Source organism: Scyliorhinus torazame, chromosome 8, assembly GCF_047496885.1.
Source record: "Scyliorhinus torazame isolate Kashiwa2021f chromosome 8, sScyTor2.1, whole genome shotgun sequence".
NCBI classification, from domain to species: domain Eukaryota; kingdom Metazoa; phylum Chordata; class Chondrichthyes; order Carcharhiniformes; family Scyliorhinidae; genus Scyliorhinus; species Scyliorhinus torazame.
The window spans coordinates 46060075-46076833 of record NC_092714.1 but is presented as its reverse complement, the minus strand read 5'-3'; the positions used below and the strand labels follow the sequence as shown (position 1 = coordinate 46076833).

The window sequence follows — 16759 nt, the reverse complement described above, 5'->3', positions numbered from 1 at the left end:
GGAGAGGCGAAGACTTCAGACGGAGTTTGACCTGCTGACCACAGGGAAGGCAGAGGCACAGTGGAGGAAGGCACAGGGTATGAGATAGGAATATGGGGAAAAGGCGAGCCGGCTGCTAGCCCACCAACTTCGTAAGAGGATAGTGGCGAGGGAAATAGGGGGAGTTAGGGATGAAACGGGAACGATGGTGCGGAGTGCAGGGAAGGTAAATGAGGTGTTTAAGACCTTTTATGAGAGGCTATATAGGTCCCAACCCCCGGAGGGAAAAGAGGGGATGCAACAGTTTTTGGACCAACTAAGGTCCCCGAAGGTGGAGGAGCAGGAGGTGGCAGGTCTGGGGGTGCCAATCGGGGTGGACGAGGTGACTAAAGGGCTGGGGAACATGCAGGCAGGGAAGGCCCCGGGACCAGACGGGTTCCCGGTGGAATTTTATAGGAAGTACGTGGACTTGTTGGCCCCGCTGTTGGCAAGAACCTTTAATGAGGCCAGAGAAGCGGGGACTCTACCCCCGACAATGTCGGAGGCGACGATATCATTAATCCTGAAGCGAGATAAAGATCCGCTGCAATGCGGGTCATATAGGCCTATCTCGCTCCTGAATGTAGACGCCAAGTTGCTGGCAAAAGTGCTGGCGATGAGGATCGACGATTGTGTCCCGGGGGTGGTGCATGAAGACCAGACAGGGTTTGTAAAGGGGAGACAACTGAATGTTAACGTGCGACGGCTGTTCGGGGTGATAATGCTGCCCCCAGTGGAGGGGGAGGCAGAGATAGTGGAAGCGATGGATGCAGAGAAGGCATTTGATAGGGTAGAGTGGGAGTACTTATGGGAGGTGCTGAGGAGGTTTGGGTTCAGGGAGGGGTTTGTCAGTTGGGTTAAACTCCTCTATGGGGCCCCAGTGGCAAGTGTAGTCACAAATCGGCAGAGATCGGAGTATTTTCGGTTACACAGGGGAACAAGGCAGGGGTGCCCTCTGTCCCCATTACTGTTCGCGCAGGCAATTGAACCACTGGCCATAGCGTTGAGAGACTCTAGGAAATGGAGGGGGGTGGTTAGAGGGGGAGAGGAACACCGAGTGTCACTCTACGCAGATGACCTACTGCTGTATGTGGCGGATCCTGTGGAGGTAATGGCAGAGGTTATGCAGATATTGAGGGAGTTTGGAGATTTTTTGGGATATAGGCTTAATATGGGGAAGAGTGAGCTGTTCGTAGTACACCCCGGGGATCAGGGAAGAGGGATAGATGGCCTGTCGCTAAGGAGAGCGGAAAGGAGCTTCCGATATTTGGGGATTCAGGTAGCCAGGAGCTGGGGAACTTTACACAAACTCAATCTGACGCGGCTGGTGGAGCAGATGGAGGAGGATTTCAAGAGGTGGGATATGCTACCGCTCTCACTGGCGGGCAGAGTGCAGGCGGTCAAGATGATGGTCCTCCCAAGGTTTCTTTTTGTGTTTCAATGTCTCCCCATTTTGATCACTAAGGCCTTTTTTAAGAAAATAGATAGGAGTGTTATGAGTTTCGTGTGGGCAGGGAAGACCCCGAGGGTAAGGAGGGGTTTCCTGCAGCGTAGCAGGGACAGAGGGGGATTGGCGTTGCCGAATCTGGACGATTATTACTGGGCCGCCAATGTGGCGATGGTTCGCAAGTGGATGAGGGCGGAAGAGGGGGCGGCGTGGAAGAGGCTGGAGATGGCGTCCTGTAAAGGAACGAGCCTAAAGGCGCTGGTGACGGCGCCGCTACCACTCTCCCCGAAAAGGTATATCACAAACCCAGTGGTGGCGGCAACCTTAAGGATCTGGGGGCAATGGAGGTGACATAGGGGTGTGACGGGTGCCTCGGTGTGGTCTCCGATCAGGAACAACCATAGGTTTGTCCCAGGAAGGATGGACGGAGGGTTCCAGAGCTGGCATCTGGCAGGAATTAGGAGATTGAGAGATTTGTTTATTGACAGGACGTTTGCGAACCTGGGAGCGCTGGAGGAAAAGTATGAGTTGCCCCCGGGGAATATCTTTAGATACATGCAAGTGAGGGCGTTTACGAGGCAACAGGTGGAATTTCCGCTGCTCCAGACACACGGGATCCAGGATAGAGTGATTTTGGGGGTATGGGTCGGGGAGGGCAAAGTGTCCGAAATATATCAGGAGATGAGAGACGAGGGGGAGGCGATGGTAGAGGAGCTGAAGGGAAAATGGGAAGAAGAGCTGGGGGAGGAGATTGAGGAGGGTCTGTGGGCTGATGCCCTAAGTAGGGTACATTCCCCTTCCTCGTGTGCCAGGCTTAGCCTGATACAATTCAAGGTTCTACACAGAGCACACATGAAGGGAGCAAGGCTGAGCAGGTTCTTCGGGGTGGAGGACAGGTGCGGGAGGTGGTTGGGAAGCCCGGCGAACCACACACATATGTTTTGGTCGTGCCCGGCACTAGATGAGTACTGGGGGGGAGTGGCAAGAGTGATTTCAAAGGTGGTGAAGGTCCGGGTCAAGCCAGGTTGGGGGTTAGCTATATTTGGGGTAGCGGATGAGCCGAGAGTGCAGGAGGCGAAAGAGGCCGATATTCTGGCCTTTGCGTCCCTGGTAGCCCGGCGAAGGGTCTTACTCGTGTGGAAGGAAGCAAAACGCCCCGGCGTGGAGGCCTGGACAAACGATATGGCGGGGTTCATAAAACTGGAATGGATGAAGTTTGCGTTGAGAGGATCGGTTCAGGGGTTCTCCAGGCGGTGGCAACCGTTCTTTGACTATCTCACGGAACGTTAAGGGAAAATAGATCGTCAGCAGCCCAGAAGGGGGCGGGGGGTGGCGGTGGGAGGGAAGGGTGGGGGGGGGGGCAACCTGTTTTGTTCTGGTTGGGGTGGAGGGGGGGGGGAGCACTATTTTTTTGTTACTTTGTTAGTTCACTATTTTATTTAAATAATGTTATCTATTAGTTATTGTGTTATCTTTTTTGATTGATTTGTAAGGTGGAAAAATTGTGTTTGAAAACTTTAATAAAATATATTAAAAAATAAATAAATAAATTAAAAATAAATTTTTAAAAAAAGTAGTGCACAAGCACATTCCCTCAGAATCACCTGGCAGGTCAGCAGTCAATTTGTTTGTCTGCCGTCAGCTGGTAGCTTTTAAGGTCCCCGTGCCATTTTAAATACCAGTCCAGCGCAATCATATCGCTCTCTCCAACCCAGTTGTCTTCAGACCATGCAGGGTGTCAGCAACCCAGAAGAAAAAGGCTACCAGCCTCAAGAAGAAGTCTACTCCTTGACTCAGCCACCCTTTCCACGATCCCATCACCTGCGAGCTGTGAGGCACCCATGTCCCATTTTCACGTCCACCCACCACATCATTGTGCATCCCCTTCCAGTAAATGATGTGGAATCTCTTTGATCCCCTCCCCCTTGTTTATGAGCTTTTCATGCAGACTCATTAGGGTTCAACTTCCCTCTCCTGGGTCTTCCATTGTTCATAACTCTTATCTGTCTCCTTGCTCCTCTAGGTGCCAGTGTCAGCCCTCACCCCTCCTCCCATCCTTACACTGCCTTCTTTCCATGTCCCCCCCCCCCCCCCCCCCCCCGCTCTTCACTTCAAGTTAAACCTCAGACCCTCGGTGCCTCGACTGCATGAATCCTGCAGCACAGACCTGTTCAGATGGACACTGGTGTGTGGCACCAGGGGAAAGGAGATCCCTGTTCTCCCCAACCGCAGGCACAATGAGACAGGAGGATCCATGGGTCCAGCAACATGGTGCTGCCCATGAAGACCAGCTCGGCATACAGAAAGGGGGCAGGGACCGGTCTGCCCTGGTACAGCACATCAGCGACAGCACAGAAAGGCTTTGTTGCACTCACCCCAATGTCTTTGACGAACTGAGGACCACCTTGTGCAGACCACTCTTTATCAATTGAGTTTTAGACCAACGTAATTTCACGCTAACATGATGCAAGATTGGAAGGCCTAATGGGATGCTGATGGGCACCTGTTTTAATGAGCATTCATGAGATGCCAATGAATGCAAATGACATTCATGCCACCAGCCAGTGGGAAGACCAACCCACCATTAATCTGCTATTGGAATAATTGCTATGCAAATTTATGGCAGCGGGTTTCAGACTTTATGACTCCCACTAGATTCACCACTCCCTCATGTCACCAACTCCTCTATGGATGCGATGGGAGAATTCTGCCCATTGAGTCTGAGATATATTGAAATGAACAGCACCAGACAGTTTATCTTTTAGTGAATATTGCATACTTCATAATTTTCAAAATGAACGTACTTCCTGCCTTTGGAAAAAACTTTACTCCTCATGCTGGATGTTGTAAAGCATTGATTCAGAAAATGAAGGAATTCAGAAAATAAAGTTTCCAGTGGCATATTATGAAAAACAATTGATATCTGTTTTTACTATAAATGTTGCTTTCATTTTTGAAAAAGTGAAAGGAAATAAATTACTCGTTTCAATTCTCAGTTTGAACACTCTTCCCTCAGTTTGCTGCTTATCCACTTTTTCTTAGGTGTGGAACCAGAACCATTCCAGATTGGAGATCATCTTGTGGAAGGGAGTGGCAAACTTCACTTACTGGATAAATTACTGGCATTTCTACACCCCAGGTCTGATTATTAGAGTTGAATCTGAAATCACGACGTCAGTGTATTCTTTTCAATGAGATTATTTTACATTGGTTGATATACGTGGAGTCAAAATTATTCACTGTATGGGAGTAAATCAGACTTTACAGTGCCTGCATAAAGAGATGCAGAACTCCTGGACCCCGTGAAATAATTCTGACACTAGATAATAGTGCTACAATATTAATTTACTTCTTTAAGATGGTCGGAAATTCTAGCTAAAGTGAAAATCTCTGTCTGATCAATTATTTCATTAAAGCCAACTCAATTTGTTCAGATGCAAAACATAATAGCATAGCTGTCTTATCAGTCATACATTCAAACATATGTTTTTGAATGAGTCATCTTTGCATTGGTGTAAACCAGTACTTTTCTAGCCAACTCTTTGGACTAGTTTAGCCAGTTTATTTGATTTGCAGCAGCTAAAGAATTTGATAATCTGCCAGAACGATTTGTAGTCTATGTTGTGGTCCCTTTGGTACAAATTGAGTACTTGCCTCAAAATGTAATCTTGTAGTTTTCGTCAGTATTAAAATAGAGATAAACTACTTTGTGTGTGCATGAAGCTAAAAGTAGTTTGTAGTTTTTAGCACTTTTTTAAAAATGTGCGCTTTTCCAAAGATAAAGGAACAAAATAAGGTATTCAATCAGTTAACTATTTAATGTTGCATTTATATTCATATAAAACAATTTTAGAATTATTCTTGAAAGGCTTTTTCATATCAAGTCTGAAAATGTTTAGTCTGAAAATAAGTTAAAACCATTCACCATGAGGCTTGGTTCCCTAACAATGGCAATTCCCTCATTTATCTGGACAACAGGCGATGTTTGAGAATGTACTTTCTTGGCAATTCCAACTTTATATTAAACTTAAACTTTATTTTATTTTCTCAGAAATTGTGACTTGGAATACACTGTTATACAACAATATATTTGTTATCATTGATAAAGCCTCTCTTATTTCACTCTTAACAGTGGTGCATGCATGGTGTAGACTTGTAAAGGGAGAACAAACCTAGACAGAAAAATGCATCTTAAATAAAGGATATATTATTAAGTTGCAATTTTATTTTAACCATGACAGAGGTCATCGAGTGCTGCTGTTTTCTCAGATGACAAGAATGCTGGATATCCTGCAGGACTACATGGAATATAGAGGTAAAAATTACAAAAGATTTTACACAATTATTTCATTTAAGCCAAAAGTGTTGAGTAAAAAAAAACGGTTGCAGAATATTGCAGTAAATCTGTCTCAATTTCCAGTCACGTAACCAGAATGACATCTGGGGTCTCAGAAATGGCCTGGGGCTCCATTTTACCAGATCCCAACTGAACTTTGGCAAATATTTTCGATGACTGAAAGACATATGTGATTTAATTTGATGTTCTGTGCATTGCAGCATCTTGCTGCATAAAATGATGGTGGAAAAGTTAAAAAGATGGAAGTTTGGATCAGGATATGACTTGAAGGAAAACTGGTGATTTTGATTGCCTGAACAAAGGTTGCTGAAATGTTTGTTGCAATGAGTATTTCTCTCTGCTTCAGTTTTGTTTTGGAGATGGAAGAAGAGGCTGAAAGAAGAGATATATGGACGATATGGTTACACCAGAGGTTGCCTGCCTACACCCACCTTTGCTCACATTGTATGAATTCAGGCTGACCTATCTATGCATGTCTGAAGGCAGGGTGCTTGCTCATATTGAACACCAAGAGGAGACAATTATGGAGTTATACCACTTCCCATGCCAGTCTGACATGCAGATAACTTCCACACAGTAGGCAGCCCTCATTGTCTGATCTCCAAACATGTCCAATAAACATGCATAATATATATTTAAAGCCAAAAGCAGCCATTTCACAGTGAACATACTCATGAAAGATTCTTCCACTATGTAAATGACCTCTGCCACATGGCTCAGTAACAAATGCCCGTGGTGTTACCATGGGCACTTGGTTGTGACTGGGTGCAATTAGCACATCAATTAATGTTGCAACATCTCTAATGGTGTTGTGCATAGTATCAAGTTAGACCAGATGATTTTCTGACAGCAACCTTTTAAATACAAAAATCTAATGCACATTGGATCTGAATATCTGAAAGTTGCAGCTGAAGTAGGATATGAATGAGCTATTTGCAGGGCAGGTTGCTTCTCCTCCACAATTATCAAGACAGGCTCTTTCTCATTCATGTTCTGTGATTCACTTTGTGCCACTTCCTTCAGCTCTTCCAAAGCTGACCCCAGCCTGAGACATGGGTGTCCTTTCCATTGTGGGTTTGCTCCTTCCACGTTGTTCTCTAAGCAGAAGTGAGGATGGGATATGAAGTATGAAGAGAGAATGTCCAAAAACCTCTCTAACATTTATATGTAAATGACCTAATAATTATTTCAGGCAGGAGACCACTTACAGCCCATCTAGTCCACCTATCTGCACTATTCCTGAGGTGCATTTCTAATAACCTTGAATTCTATTGAGTGACAAGAATCTACCTGGTTCTTTCTTGAAACCTGTTAAAAGTTTCTTGCTCCACCAGTTGTACAGGTAATCTATACCTCACACTTACCACCTTTTGTGTGAAGTTATCATACATCAAGAAGCTGTGTTTTCAGGGTACAGCTTTAATGCTATAAGTGTAACTAAATTTGAAAGTGAAATGCCCTTGCTGCAATGTGTTGTTAAACAATGTGCAGTTGAGAGGAAACTTTGTGTCATGTATCCTTCAGGTATTAATTGGTAATCTTGTCATGCTGCATTTGTTGATGCCTGGAAACTTCTGTGCATCTACCTCCTGCACAGTAATGTGCTTTTACTATTTGCAAAAGCCAATTCATCGTTTGACTGCTTGTAGCGCGTGCCTCATCTGTGCCTCAAAGGAATAGCTCCAGTTTTGAATCTCCAAATTATTCAATTTTGCCTTGTTTTAAAACTGCTGGTTACCGCATTTCAAGATTTAATTGCGTACAAGTCCTTTTAAGGTGCTGCGCATAGAATTACATAGAATACACAACATAAGAAACTGGCTATTTTGCACTAACAAGACCTTGCGGGCATTTATGCTCCACTCATGCAACCTCCTGTCTTTCCTCGTGTAACTCTATCAGCATAACCCTCCATCCCCTCATCTATAGGGTGCGATTCAACGGAAACATTTTGAAGTGTCATTTTGGGTGTGCTTGGTGGGGTGTTTCTTGACAGCCATGTTGGCGAGATCGCAGCCTGTATTCAATGGCACAGTGCCGAAAATGAGTCCCCATGAGCTTGTCGCGTTGTTGGCTGTCGCGCTGTCTGTTTTGCCCGATTTGCATGCAGCTTCTCACCCCAACAAGGGGGAGCTGCTTTTAAATGCTCCCTCACCACTCACTCCTAGTCAACATGCAAGCATGGCAGTGCGCAGACCTGCTGCTCATCTGATCTTCGTGTCGTTACCCATTTTGGGGATGTCGATCTGGTCAGGATTCTCGGTGCTGTGAATGAGAGGCGGGATATACTGTCCCTGTGGGGGTTTGGAGGACCATCAGCAGGGTCAGCAGTGCTGCCTGGGAGTCAGTGGCAGCAGCTGTCAGTTCAGGCAGCATGACCAGTAGGACCTCTTTCCAATGTCTGAAGAAGACCAACGACCTCCACTGAGCTGCAAGGGTAAGTTACCACCTCTCTGCTGGCCTCAGTTCCGCCTGCCACCCCTCAATTTCCAAACTCCCCACCCTCCACAGATCACTGGCTGACACCTCACATCCTCCCCAAATCTGATCTTCGTGTTGTTCCTCAGAACCCCCGGTACTGACCAGCACAACCCTTTCATGTCCAGGCATGGTGCCCACACATGCCACCTGCTATAGAGCCCCCTGACCCATCAAGCGTGCGACTCACAATGCGCTCTCTTTGTCCGCACAAGAAAAGATAGCCCAAAATAAACGGAAAAGGGCCAAGAGTCCCAGAGATCCAATTCCTCACCTCCTATGAGAAACGGGCCCCTGAGGTCGCAGGGTTGACAGAGGGGAGAGCAGTCACCGACAGCGAAGTTGGCCTGCGTCACAGAGGTGAGGAACCGGTGCTCCTTCAAGCAGATGACCTGTCTCAAGTGAGTAGTTCATGTCAGGCAAAATGACCCATTCCTCTCACTGACGGCATGGCCATTGTCTCACAGGATCTCCATCTGAGTCCCAAAGGCTTTGGCTGCAGGAGATGTTGCCGACAATGCATGGCACTGAGGCCAACATTGTTATGGTGGTGACTGCTGTTGAAAACCTGGAGCATAACATCCGCGTCTTGAGTGGTGGTGCCCAAGGCATTGCTCGGTTTGTGACGACCATGACTGAGGGCCTTGACATTATGTCGCAGTCCCTGGACAGCTTTGACAAAGGGTCACCTGGACTCAAAACGCTAGCTCTTTTCTCTCCCTACAGATGCTGCCAGAGCTGCTGAGATTTTCCAGCATTTTCTTTTTGGTTTCAGATTCCATCATCCGCAGTAATTTGCTTTTATCCAATGATGCCTGTATACCTTGGGGCGTTGCGCACCTCTCCCTCTGGGTTCCTCCTCAGCCTGATGGGCGGCAGCTCTTCAGGGTGTACAGTGGCCCCTTCCCTGCACATGAGGTGCCGCTTCCAGCTTGTGTTATCGCTGTTGCTGCCTTCTCTGGTGTCTGCCCGCCTCGGTTGCCACCAGTAACTCGAGGGCTACCGCTATGGGACTGACACCACCATCATTTTGATATGTGTAAGGAATTGGAGAAAGAACGAGACCGACAATCAGTTACAGCTTCCATCCCGGCACGCTAATATCCCATAAGCCTCACCTCCCCAACCTTACCATGACTGTTCCGTATTTTCTGATTGCCATCCAGTGAACCAGTTGTGCTGGCAAAACCTTGCTCTGTGCAATCACCCCAGGCAACATCAGGAGCCCCTAGACCTCTGCCAGGCACATTAGGGAGACCGTGCTCAGGTGCCCTCCCCTGATCCACTAACTTGCCCTTTGGTCACGAGAGGCTCCCCAGTGCTGAAGCCCTGTCCTTTACTGTTTGATGGTTGGCAGCTGCCTCTATGGTATGGTGCTGATGCTCCTAGAGTTCAGGCACTCTGTTCAGGCTTCAAAGTTTCCTTGAAATGCTGTGCACTAGGTGGCACGGTGGCGCAGTGGTTAACACTGCTGCCAAACAGCATCCAGGACGTGGGTTCGATCCCAGCCCTGGGTCACTGTCCATGTGGAGTTTCCACATTCTCCCTGTGTCTGTATGAGTCTCACCCCCACAGCCCAAAGATGTGCAGGGTAGGTAGGTTGGCCATGCTAAATTGTCCCTTAATTGGGGAAAAAAAAGAATTGGGCACTTTAAATTAATAAAAAGAAATGCTATGCACTAGTCATCCTCTGAAGCATGGCATATGTACCCTGGAGGAGGCACTTGAGAGTTGAAAATATTTTGTTTATTAAATGGTCAACAGTAACAAAGATTTGAAAATCAACCATGTAACATTGCACATAGCGCACTAACCATTAAATAAGGACATGCCACCGTTACATATTGGTACCAAATCAAAGCTATTTCAGCTTATTTTCACAAATACAAACATGCTATCACCCCTCGCAGATTCCTCAACAGAAACAGAGGATAAGCCTGAGAATGTGTTATCATCCAGAACTTTGTCATAGAAATGATCTGTCCATTGATGTGTTATTTGTTCCACGTGTCAGTGCCATTCTCCATCCAGGAACCGCAGCTGTGCAGTTGAACAGCGCCCAATATCACCGGAACCAAATACAGGTGCAGTTGAACATCCTTGACTTCCAGCGTGTTTAACCTGCGGTGAAGTTACATGCAGCACTCACCAACACCAGTAACAAAAGCATCAGTAATTTGTGAAAACATTTCTTCAACAGTGTAAGCAGGTGGCCCATTTGGAACAATCTCGCGCACCAGGTCCCGCAGCATCTTCTTGCCTCAAACTGGCTTGCCTTCTGGACTCATTTGTCCCCCTGAGCTCGCTGATGCAGGACCCAGGTATCCTAGAAACAATTGTCCTTCTTTCCAGCTACAGGAAAGGAAGGAAATAGCAACAGCTGCCTCCAGGCATCTGCAGTCACCAGCAGTAGCCAGCAGCACACACAACCTGCAAATATGTTAGTTTATTGACGGTATCAAAATACAAAAGACAATACAAGTGATCACAACAGCAGACCTACATCAGTGGAAAGATGCCCAATGCGTGTATAGGGAAGCATGTGTGTGAACATCAGTGTGTCCATTTCAATGAGAGTGAGTGCATAAAGACTATAGGTGTGAATGACTGTGCGTGCATAACAGTTGGAGTGCGCGTGTGTTACAGCGAGCAGCTCAGACCACCGGAAAAGGTCACACTGACACAGGGCACAGCAGAAGAAGGAGAGAGAACACCCCACTCCTTCTCTAGCACTGGTAATTGCTGGGGTCCAGGCCTTAGAAGCGAGAGGGGTCACTGCAGACAAGCACACAGCAACCAGGCAATAGAGCAATACACTGCCAACGGTGCAAAAACGAGCCCCCCCTTCCCCCAACTCGACAGTGGATCTGCATCAGTGGAAAACCACTTGGTAAGCCAACCGACCTGGAGCATAGCAGTGGAAGGAGAGAGAGCGAAAATCACTGGCAGCGTCTTCCATGCTACAGTGGCAGGAGGGGCTGCAAAAAGATAATCCACAGTTACATGGTATTCCTCATACAACCCCACCCCCCCCGCCCCCCCGGACATGCATAGACCAAACACAGTGCAAACAGAAACCAAGGAACACCAGCAACCCGCACGGCTCCCATAACAGAAGCAGCAGATGGCTACTGAACATAAAAGGCACCAGTAGTCCATGGAAGTGTCCCAGCACAATCTCTGGGTTGCGCAATAGAGCCGGGCCACAGCCCCTCCTCTCCTGCAGTATTGGTGTCTGATCTTCCATCACCACCATGTCCAATTACCAGGCCACAGGAGCACAGGGGGCATTAACAGGTGATCCACAAGTCCAGAACAGAATACACAGTCAACGTACAAAACAGACCTTTAAAAGCATACACAGACTGTTCGAGGAAGCCCTCCTGCATCCTCAGCCCGGTGGTAGGCCCGCCAAAATCCTCCGCTCTGCACTCGAGGTAAAAGAGACTGATAGGCAACTACCTTCTTCCTTCCCTCCATCCAGAAAGCAGCAAGTAAGCCCAAAGGGAAGAGGCAGCAGGCAGGCAGAAAAGACAGCAACAAGCAGCAAACAAACTCAGCTACAGCAGCATCCAGGCATTTGCAAGTCATCAACAAGAGCAACAAGCAAACAAACTCTCAGCTACAGCAGACTCCAGGCATTTGCAAGTCACCAACAGGAGCAAACACAACCTGCAGCTGGGGCGTGCTCGCACAACTAATCAGGTTAATTTGTCATTTGCAGTACAATTCAGCTGTGAAGCTAGAGGCTATCACTGTCAAAGGGAGTGAAATTGCGGCAGCATGGTGGCGCAGGGGGTTAGCCCTGTTGCCTCACGGCCGAGGTCCCAGGTTCGATCCCGTCTCTGGGTCACTGTCTGTGTGGAGATTGCACATTCTCCCTCCTGTTTGCGTGGGTTTTGCCCCCACAACCTGATGCACGATTAATGACCACTAAAGCGTGGGTGTAGTCCAACTGAAGGCTTTAATAAGCTAGATGTTTCCCCCAGCAGCTCAGGTACAGACTGAAGGCTGCTGGGGTGGCACGGGCTCTTATACCCCGCCTTGCAGGGCGGAGCTACCATACAGCTTGACCAATAGGAAACATACAATATCTACCAATGGTGTTCCACATTATCAGGTACCGTAATACCTCTACACAGACTACCAAATTCACCCCCTGTTAAAAAAAGAGTCCGGCTGGGGTGGTGGCCTGATATTACAACATGGTAACGTGGTAGAAATTATAGTTATGGAGGTACCGTAATACCTCCGTACAGCGTTTTGTAACTATTTACAATTCTATTTACTATTTACAATTTATGATTCATAATTAACTATACACTTTAAAATGAAGCAATCAGTCGATCGGGGGCCCTGGTCGTCCTCTGTGATCGTCGAAGCTTCGGTGGTGACTCCGGTGGCGGCTCCGGCGTCTGTGACTCCGGGAGCGTGACCTCGATCTCTGTGGCAGCTTCGACACCCCTAGACGGCGCTGGTGGGGAAAACGGTTGACCTGGGAAGGGAGCGTCTGCGGGGTGCGTCGGTGGTTGGGGGGCCGGCGAAAGAACCGATCCTCCTGTAAGGTGCACTGGTGGGGGGGAGGGTGGGACTGGTGGCTGGGGTGTGCGTGGGGCTCCGGCGGGCACCAGGTCTCGTAGGGAGACCGTATCTTGTCGGCCGTCGGGTTACACCACGTAGGTGTACTGGGGGTTAGTGTGGAGAAGATGGACCCTCTCGACCAACGGGTCCGACTTGTGCACCCGCACGTGTTTTCGGAGTAGGATGGGTCCATAAGCTGCCAGCCAGGTCGAGGTCCCAGAGGAGGACTTCCTGGGGAAGACCAGGAGACGTTCGTGAGGTGTTTGGTTGGTTGTGGTACAAAGCAGTGACCGGATGGAGTGGAGGGCATCTGGGAGGACTTCCTACCAGTGGGAGACTGGGAGATTCCTGGACCGTAGGGCCAGTAGGACGGTCTTCCAGACCGTTCCGTTCTCCCTCTCTATCTGTCCGTTACCCCGAGGGTTGTAACTGGTCGTCCTGCTCGAGGCGATGCCCTTGCTGAGCAGGAATTGACGTAGTTCGTCGTTCATAAAGGAGGATCCCCCATCATTATGTATGTAAGTGGGGAACCCGAACAGTGCAAAGATACTATGGAGGGCCTTGATGACGGTGGTTGCGGTCATGTCGGGGCAGGGGATGGCGAATGGGAACCGGGAGTACTCGTCAATCACGTTCAGGAAGTACATGTTGCGGTCGGTGGAGGGGAGGGGGTCCATGCTGAGGCGTTCAAAGGGACGGGAAGCCTTTATCAGGTGCGCTTTCTCTGGCCGGTAGAAGTGCGGTTTGCACTCCGCGCAGATTTGGCTGTCCCAGGTGGCTGTCCTGACCTCATTGATGGAGTAGGGCAGGTTGGGGTCTTGATAAAGTGGAAAAGGCGAGTGACCCGCGGGTGGCAGAGGTCCTCGTGGAGGGCTTGGAGGCGGTCCACTTGTGTGTTGGCACATGTGCCGCGGGACAGGGCATCAGGAGGCTCGTTTAGCTTCCCGGACAATACAAGATCTCGTAGTTGTAGGTGGAGAGTTCGATCCTCCACCGCAAGATCTTATTGTTTTTTATCTTGCCCCGCTGTGCATTATCGAACATGAAACCAACCAACCGTTGGTCAGTGAGGAGAGTGAATCTCCTGCCGGCGAGGTAATGCCTCCAATGTCGCACAGCTTCTACTATGGCCTGGGCCTCCTTTTCGACTGAGGAGTGATGGATTTCGGAAGCATGGAGGGTACGTGAGAAGAAGGCCACGGGCCTGCCCGCTTGGTTGAGGGTGGCCGCCAGAGCTACGTCAGACGCGTCGCTCTCGACCTGGAAGGGGAGGGACTCGTCGATGGTGTGCATCGTGGCCTTTGCAATGTCTGCTTTGATGCGGCTGAAGGCCTGGCGGGCCTCTATCGACAGGGGAAAAGTTGTGTATTGGAACAGGGGACAGGCCTTGTCCGCATAGTTGGCGACCTACTGGGCATAGTAAGAGAAAAATCCTAGGCAGCGCTTCAGGGCCTTGGAGCAGTGAGGGAGGGGGAACTCCATAACGGGGGGCATGCGTTCAGGTTCGGGGCCTATAACTCCATTTCGCACTACGTAGCCGAGGATGGCTAGGTGGTCGGTGCTAAACACGCATTTATCATTGTTGTATGTAAGGTTAAGGATCTTTGCGGTATGGAGGAATTTTCGGAGGTTGGTATCGTGGTCCTGCTGGCCGTGGCCGCAGATGGTGACATTATCGAGATACGGGAATGTTGCCCATAAACCGTACCAGTCAACCATTCGGTCCATCTCGTGCTGGAAGACCGAGACCCCGTTGGTGACACCGAAGGGAACCCTTAAGAAGTGATAGAGCCGCCCGTCTGCCTTTGAAGGCAGTGTATTTGCGGTCACTAGTGCGTATGTGGAGCTGGTGGTAGGCGGACTTAAGATCCACCGTGGAGATGACCTTGTAATGCGCGATCCTGTTTACCAGGTCGGATATGCGGGGGAGAGGGTACGCGTCCAGCTGCGTAAACCTGTTGATGGTCTGACTGTAGTCGATGACCATCCTATGCTTCTCCCCGGTCTTTACCACCACTACTTGAGCTCTCCAGGGACTGTTGCTAGCTTCAATGACTCCTTACCTCAGTAGCCTTTGGACCTCTGACTTAATAAAGATCCGATCCTGGGCACTGTACCGTCTGCTCCTGGTGGCGATGGGTTTGCAATCCGGGGTGAGGTTCGCAAACAGGGAAGGCGGATCGACCTTGAGGGTCGCGAGGCCGCAGACAATGAGGGGGGGTATAGGGTTGCCGAATTTGAAAGTTAGACTTTGGAGATTACACTGGAAGTCTAAACCTAGGAGTGTGGCCGCGCAGAGGTGGGGAACGACGCAGAGCCGGTAATTTATAAACTCCCTTCCCTGGACTGTGAGGTTTGCTTCACAAAACCCCTTTATCTCTACTGAGTGGGAACCAGAGGCCAGGGAGATTTTTTGATTAATGGGGTGGACGAGGAGAGAACAGCGCCTTACCGTGTCGGGGTGTATGAAGCTCTCCGTGCTCCCAGAGTCAATTCAGCAGGACGTCTCGTGCCCGTTGATTAGTACTGTTGTTGTAGCAGTTGAGAGTGTTCGAGGCCGGGACTGATGCGTGGGCCGGGCAGCACTGCCAGGGGTGCTTGGCCTGCCCGCACAAGTAGCAGCGGGGCCCCCCGGGGTGCCAGGCCGCTTTGCAGCACAAGCTTTTGGGGGGATGGGGGATGTCTCGGGGTCGGCTGCGGAGGGGTTCCACGCTGCTCAGGGGGCTGCCGCGCGGTCGGGAACGTAAGCGTGGGCGTTTCTGGAGGCCACATCCAGGGAACCTGCAAGGGCCTGTGCCTCCTTGAGGCCTAGCGTGTCTTTTTCCAGCAATCGTTGGCGGATTTGGGAGGGCAGCATACCTGTCACGAAAGCGTCCCGGATCAAGAGTTCTGTGTGGTCGCTCGCCGAAACTCCCCAACACCAGGAGCGCACGGTAGAATTCTTCCAGCGATTTCCCCAGGGATTTGTCGCCTCGTTGCTCGCAGATGTCGGGCGTAGACCTGGTTTACCGGGCGAATATAATGACCTTTTAGCAGCTCTATTGCTGCATCGAAGTCTTACGCGTCCCCGATGAGGATGTAAATTTCCGGGCTCACCCTCGAGTTCAGGACTTGCATTTTCTGTTCTCCCGTGGGTGTGTTTTCAGCCGTTCCAAGATATCCTTTAAAACACGCCAGCCAGTGCTTGAAGATTGCCGCTGAGTTCGCCGCATGGGGGCTGAGTTGCAGACATTCTTGATTCGGAGCTCCATCCTTTTAAATCTAGCTTATTAAATTGATGCACGATCAATGACCACTAAAGTGAGGTTGTAGTCCAACTGAAGGCTTTAATAAGCTAGATGTTTCCCGCAGCAGTTCAGGTACAGAATGAAGGCTGCTAGGGCGGCACGGGCTCTTATACCGCGCCTTGCAGGGCGGAGCTACTATACAGCTTGACCAATAGGAAACATACAATATCTACCAATGGTGTTCCAGCATTACCAGGTACCGTAATATCTCTACACAGACTACCACACAACCCAAAGATGTGCAGGGTAGGTGGATTGGCCACGCTAAATTGTCTCTTAATTGGAAAAAATGAATTGGGTATTCTAAATTTATTTATTAAAAAAAAGAGAGTGAAATTGACTTTCAGCATTTAAGCCACAGCAAGGCTCTGCCCTCGAAGTTTTGGTGGACAGACATGCTGCAGCTGGCCCCCTGTTATGGGTCGCCACAATATTTAAAGATGGCTTGAAGGTCTCACAGATGCAAAGCCTCTCACTCCTCCGGGCCGTTCTTTCCTCTTCACTTCTCTGAAGCCACCGCGCCAGCTTCACGTTTTTAAAAAGCTGCTTCATCAGGTGAGACCTGGTGAAGGAGCTGCGCTCCGAATGCTA

The 16759-nt window shown here is 49.2% G+C and overlaps 1 protein-coding gene across 3 annotated transcripts in view; it reads left to right on the top strand.

The window, feature by feature from the left end:
- chd1l (chromodomain helicase DNA binding protein 1-like) overlaps window positions 1-16759 on the top strand; it is a 205551-nt gene that overhangs the window by 82015 nt on the left and 106777 nt on the right. For all 3 annotated transcript variants that reach the window (XM_072513472.1, XM_072513474.1, XM_072513475.1), the window contains 2 exons: window positions 4508-4604; window positions 5707-5780. In XM_072513472.1, the coding sequence (XP_072369573.1) occupies window positions 4508-4604; window positions 5707-5780 (171 nt within the window). The remainder of the gene's footprint in view (window positions 1-4507; window positions 4605-5706; window positions 5781-16759) is intronic.